The following is a 6000-nucleotide window of genomic DNA, read 5'->3' on the forward strand; positions in this document are numbered from 1 at the left end:
GCTTGAAGAGGTAACTTCACTGTTCTTTTACTTAGATTTGCATGCTTTCTCCTGCCTGTGTTCATTTCCTCACATCATGACAATATCCTTTGAGATGTCAGGCTTTCATCTTACATAGTGTAGTATTACACCAAAGCTTTAAATCAGTTTTAAGATCATTCATAGATTACTATTCTTTTTAACCATGCGTTCCCTTAACTGTACAGTCAGAAATCAGTCACTTTTCTCCAATCTTCCACAATTTTTAACTGCCATATGGTTCTTGAACCTCTTTCAATTAAGGTATTCATAACGAGATTGTTGCATTCACTGAATTATAATCTCTAAACAAATTAACTTTAAGCAGGAACAAAGTAAATTGAACACAGGACTTCCCAAGAAAGCAAAGGAAAGAGCTGTTACTTATCTTAGTATTTCGACAGAATGTTTTTTAACATGCTGAAATCCTAACTTCAAATGGTCACTTTCCTAGTCATTGATGATATTTCATTAATCTCCAAGGTAGCCTAAGTCAGTTACTGTACAGTCTTGGTAGGCAGCAATGAACCCCATCATAAGCTTTCTTGAAAAAGCACCATTCTTTTCCTCATTTTTACTTTTTTGAGGTTTTTTTCTACTAAGCAGGAATTGCACTCTTGCATGTAAGCTGCCTCCTTTTTGGTACTTGATTACTTTAGATTCCACAGACCTCTTCAGTTACAGATTCTCAAGTGCTGCATGTGGAATGTACATAGTATATACATACACAGACAAATATATTGTATACACAGTGAGCATTGATATGTTTCCCTTCTCCTGTGTAAAGACCCAACAGTCAAAATTCAAGCGGCAAAAGACCAATTAGGTACCCAAATCTGTGATGCACCATCAATCAAATTTTTTGGCAGCTTACCACTACTGATGCTATTTGAGAAAGCTGTACATGCTTGGTTTCCTTAAACAGCACTTCTTCCAGTCCAATTCTAACATTTAGACCCTCATTTTGAAAGTTAGCAATCTGGCCCACACAAAGTTGCAGAGAAGAGAATGTAAGACTCTTAATTATAAATCTCTGCTTGACCAGCAAGCAGCTGCCACAAAGATATCAAATTTACCTGTACACTTCTTACATCCTCTGACAATGCCACTTCATGGCTTTTTGGTAAGATTTCTTGTGACCACTTCTCCAATGACCACTCTCCCCCTTTATAAACAGTTATCCCAAATGCCTCAGGCCTCCAAAACATATCTGAGCATAGTATCACACACAAGCTACTAACTGAATAGAATATCTCATAAAACAGCAAGGTTTTTCCTCAGTTTGACATCTATAGTTTTTCCATTCAAATGCTGTATCTCCCATCCTCACACAGCTGAACAAAATCCTTGAGGAAAAGGCTTCCTTACTTCATTTTTCTGTTCTTCTGAAGCAGGAGCACATAACTGTATTCGGACCTTCTTTAGAAAGCACAGTGTGGGGAAGCACTCACAAAAAAACACTCATCATCACCTACTTGGTCTCAGCTCAAAGATTTATGTCTAAGGTTTCACAGCCAGCAGTGCTTGGTGTGTGCAAGGCAAGACTACCAGTGCTATAGCTCCCCAAACCAGTACAAGTTGACAATACTGCCACACCAAGGTGTTGTACCCTGCTCTACACTTTTTCACTCCCAATACTGTGCTATCACCTCCAAGGGCCAGGGCAAGACTGTGAGCATCCATACAGGAACAAAAAGACAGTAAGTATCCTGAGTTAAAGATAACTCAGGGGGGAAAAAAAGTTTAGTTATACCCTGCAACAGCTTTCAATCTGGTTCATGCAGTGACTGCACAAGCCTACACTGGAAAAGCAGAAGGACTGAAAAACAGGAGCAAGAGGAGGGATGACAATCGAGGAAGGCTTTTCTCAAGAAGCATCCAAGGAAACAATCTATTCCATACTGCTGGTACTGACTCCAAGAGAACTATTAAGATCTTTACACTAGAACAGAAAACTTGAGTGCTTTGCAGAGAAACAATTGGCAGTCTGAAAGCACAAATACACACTCTCATCACAGCGTCCACACAGCCGGACGGGAAGTGCTGCATCAATCTCCAACTCTGCTGTACAGGGAAGCCCCTGCTCTTGGCTACTTGTACCCACAGCCCTGTGCATCGCACCTGGAACAACAGAACAGCGGCGAAGAACTGCTAAAACCTTCTCTTCTAAAGCAGATACCTATTGTGCTGTAGCGGGGTTTAAGTTCAAAGCTTTGCCGCCAACCAAAGCCTTGCAGCAAAGTTACAGACGTGACTCGAGGGCCACTCATTTCACATCCATCACCAGCCCGGCGAGCGAGCGCCCCAGACACTGCCCTCCCGCCTCCCCAGGCGAGGGCCGGGGCCACAAACAGCCCAGTTCTGCCGACGTCCCCCACACCCACGGCCACACCTCGGTGACTTCCCCGGCCCCGCCGCCGCCGCCGCCGCGCCCCCCGCCGGCCCCGGTGTCCCCACCCACCCCGCGCACACCTGCGCTCCAGACGGGCCGCGCACGAAGCCGTTCCGGAGCGCGCCGTGGGCGCCGCCGCCACCGCAGCCATTGGCGCGGGGCCGCTCGGGCCGCTCCATCCCGCCGGCCCCGCCGCGCCCGCTCCGCCGCCACCCCCGCCCAGCCCCGCAGCGCCGGAAGCGCGGCCGCCGCTCCCCCAATGGCTCGCGCGGACGTCACGCGCGGGGACGGGCCCTGCCGGGCCGCGCCCGCGCGCGCACGGGACGGGCGCCGGCCGGCCAATGGGAGCCCCGTACGGCGGCAGGGTGGGAGGGGAGCGGGGCGAAGGGAGGGGCTCTTCCAATCGCAGATCGGGACGCTCCGGAGGAGGCGGAGCCAGGGGAGAACGTTGTCCAATCGCTTGGCAGAGATGGGACCGGGAACGGAGCGAAGAGGACGAGCTAGCCAATCACAGCGCGAGGCGGAGGGAGGGGCGCGCGAGAGCAGCAGGCTCCGTCCAATGGCGGAGGGAGGAGCGGAGCGGGGGCTGAGGCAGCAGCCAATGGGCGAGCGCGACGCAGGGAAGGGGCGGTGGTGCGGGGCGAGGTCACGGTGCCGGTGGCGGCTGGGCTGGGCGGGCAGGGACGGGGACAGGGACAGGGGGCCTTGACCTCTTGGGTCTGCGCCGTCCCGCTCCTGGGAGGGACGTGGAGCGCCCATGGGCTCTTTCCTGCGCGCGGAGGGGGCAGCGCGGCGTGGACCGATGCTGCTGCCATCCCCGTCCCCGCCGGGCAGCCCTTGGCCCTGTTCCGGCGGCTGGAGCGCGGAGAGAGCCATGGTGGGGTGAGGCAGCCGGAGAGCCCTTCGCTGCTCTGCTTTGAGGGAGCTGATGAGCGAAGCGGTTCCTCCGAGACCTAGGGGGCTGCCCCAGGACGCCTCGGGCTGTGCCCTGGTAAAGTCACCCGACGGAGAGCCCTGGGTGAGAGCTCCACATGGCGTATAGGGGGTCAGACGTAGTTACTGTAATGCCCTTCCCAGCAACTCGGGAGTCCGCCCGGATAGTGAAGGCCCTGGCAGGGACCCCTGGAGACAAGCCCCGGGCAGAGCTTAATCCCATAGGATTTATATTTGGACTGAAGTCCGGCGTGAGCCTGGCCACCCTGCTGAGCTGTATCGCCCCCGACAGCTGGAGCTGCCCATCTGTTTGTGCTGCCTACGGCTGTGTTTAAAAACCATCCTAGATTTGTATACAAATGTGTTTTCTGACGGGATTTGGAAATGCCTATTTCGTTCAGAGACCAGGTAAATTAAACGCTGTGTTTAGTTAGGGGGTGGGTGTTACCAACCTCAGTATAGTTTGGGTGACCAAACACCACACAGAAAGAGCCAGAAGGAAGGTGCTGTGCAAATCACAGGGCATATGTGTTTGTGTGCTATTAAACACTTGTGTACGTCCTGGGGAGCGGTTCCTGAGCCGCAGGAGCGTTAACTGGCAGAAAGGAAACAGCCTGACGTTTAATCACACACTGAATAGATGGAAGAGTGTGACCTTTGATTTCTCCAGTGTAATTGAGAGGGAAGAACTGTGGTGTTTCTTAGCACTTGCAATCAGGAAAAAACAGAATGGAGAGTTAGCAGGTTTAAGCAGATGAATTTGAGAGAATGGGCTCATCCTTTTCTCGCTGATTTGCTACTATTGATAGTTATCTTTCTGTATTACAATCACATCTTGGAACCTCTGTCATGGATCTCATTGCAAATTTAGTATGAACACGGAGTCTCTAACAAAAATGACTGTGCAAGACTGTAATTTTGCTTCCCTCGGGAAGATAGGAAAGCTTCACAGCCTGGTTTCAGCCTATTTGTAGGCAGCAGTGTGTGTCCAGTATGCTTCATATCTCTGTGTCACCTTTGGACAAGAGCCTCCAAGGTAAGAAGTGCAAGCTATGTGTGAGACCTTGTTCCTTTCTTGCTGTCTGTGGCCACTCCCATGTCTCGACTGCTACTAAAGCAGGTATGGACCTGCCTGAGCAGCACGCTTTCTTCACCTGGTTTCTGTGTGCAGCGACAGAGCCATCAGCTAAGATGGGATTGGGCATGTCCCATCTCTCATGTTGCAGGATGGGACCCTGGGGGAGATTGGTGTTGCTAGGAGGCTCTAGGGATCAAAGCAGCAAGCACTCCTGTTCAGCACTTGGGTGCTTGCACAAGTGGACTGGCTGCAGTGTAGGTGCAGTTAGGAGCACTGGTGGGGGAGAGGCACAGCGACCCCTCTTGCTTCTGATTTTTTTCTGGATAAATGAGCAAGCAAGAGAGAAGAGTACTAGGGGACCACATACTGTAGAACTTTTTGAATGATCTTTTCCCCCATTGCCATAGTTGGCTGTAGGTGTTTTCCTTCTGTCTCGTCTTCCTTTGAACAGAACAGATTGGATTATACTGACTAGTTTGTGCCATGGAGTGTAGATGGTCCACGAGTCTACACTCACAGGATGCACATGGGGCAGCACCCTCCACTGCCTGCCCACATGTGCAGGGAGGAGTTTCATCTGCTATTGCCTTGCTTCTAGAGATGATAAGCTGCTTTGCCTGCAGGCACTAGGTCTGTTATCTGCCCTGTTATCTGCTCAATTAAAGCACAAACCTTTTCACATGTAGGTACCTGCAGACTGGTCACTTGATCTGTCCTTGAACCCAGCTAACACAAATCCTTACAATGTGATGGTTTCAGTTCTGGTTTAGGAAACATAAATAACATTAAGGGACACACTAGTTACCTCGTGCAGGACTGTGCAGTCTGACACAGCAGCTGCAGTGCACCCCTGCACACAAGACCTAATCGCATTGCGAGGCCCCACCTTGTCCTGAGCATGGGGCCAGCATAACCTGGTGTTTGAGGGGCCTCTGGTCTCTTCTGGCACAGTACAGGGTACAGGGAAGGCCACGCTCACCCTGAGGTTGCAGTGACAGATGAGTCCAGGATATTCATGGAGACAGGTCCCAGCATGGGGATGCCATCCTGGGGCACACCTACTGCCACAAGGCAACACCAAGCACATCCCACAGAGCTCCTGGAGTCACACGTGCAGGCAACTCTGATATGGCTCCCTGTGATGCACAGGACACCTGTGTACCCAGGTGGCTGCAGTTTGTGCCTCTGGATTATGCAGTTGCAAAATCGAGAAGCCAAACAAAATCAGGACAGCAAATTCCAGTTTTAAGTTTCCTTTCAGGTCCCAAGGATACTGTTCCTGTCAGCTGGCAGAGCAAACTGCCTTACTTTGACAATTGCATGAAGCAAAGAACTGTATCAAAAAAATTGGTGAATCAAAAGGAAGAGTGGACCATAAGCAACAAGTTAAGACAGGCAGTGATTGCGGCACAGCAGGCTCATGTCAACAGAGAGCTTTTATCACTGACATGAGTCAATGAGTACTGTTCTAACCATCTGTAGGTTTAGGGATCACAGAGGAGAATTGTGAAGTTTGGAGACAGCAGATAGGTAAGTTCAGGAAGGAGTAATTGGGTAGCCACTGGGACAGAGAAGTGCA

At 50.7% G+C, this 6000-nt stretch overlaps 1 protein-coding gene across 1 annotated transcript in view; it reads right to left on the minus strand.

Moving 5' to 3' along the window:
* The window catches only part of SPTLC2 (serine palmitoyltransferase long chain base subunit 2), a 74549-nt gene extending 71935 nt beyond the window's left edge, over nt 1–2614 (minus strand). The window contains exon 1 of the mRNA XM_027720136.2: nt 2491–2614. Within this exon, the coding sequence (XP_027575937.2) occupies nt 2491–2589 (99 nt within the window). The 5' untranslated portion in view covers nt 2590–2614. The remainder of the gene's footprint in view (nt 1–2490) is intronic.
* Between the last annotated feature and the right edge of the window lie 3386 nt (nt 2615–6000).

Source organism: Pipra filicauda, unplaced genomic scaffold (assembly GCF_003945595.2).
Source record: "Pipra filicauda isolate LSUMZ 115617 unplaced genomic scaffold, ASM394559v2 scaffold75_size2874737_pilon, whole genome shotgun sequence".
NCBI lineage: Eukaryota > Metazoa > Chordata > Aves > Passeriformes > Pipridae > Pipra > Pipra filicauda.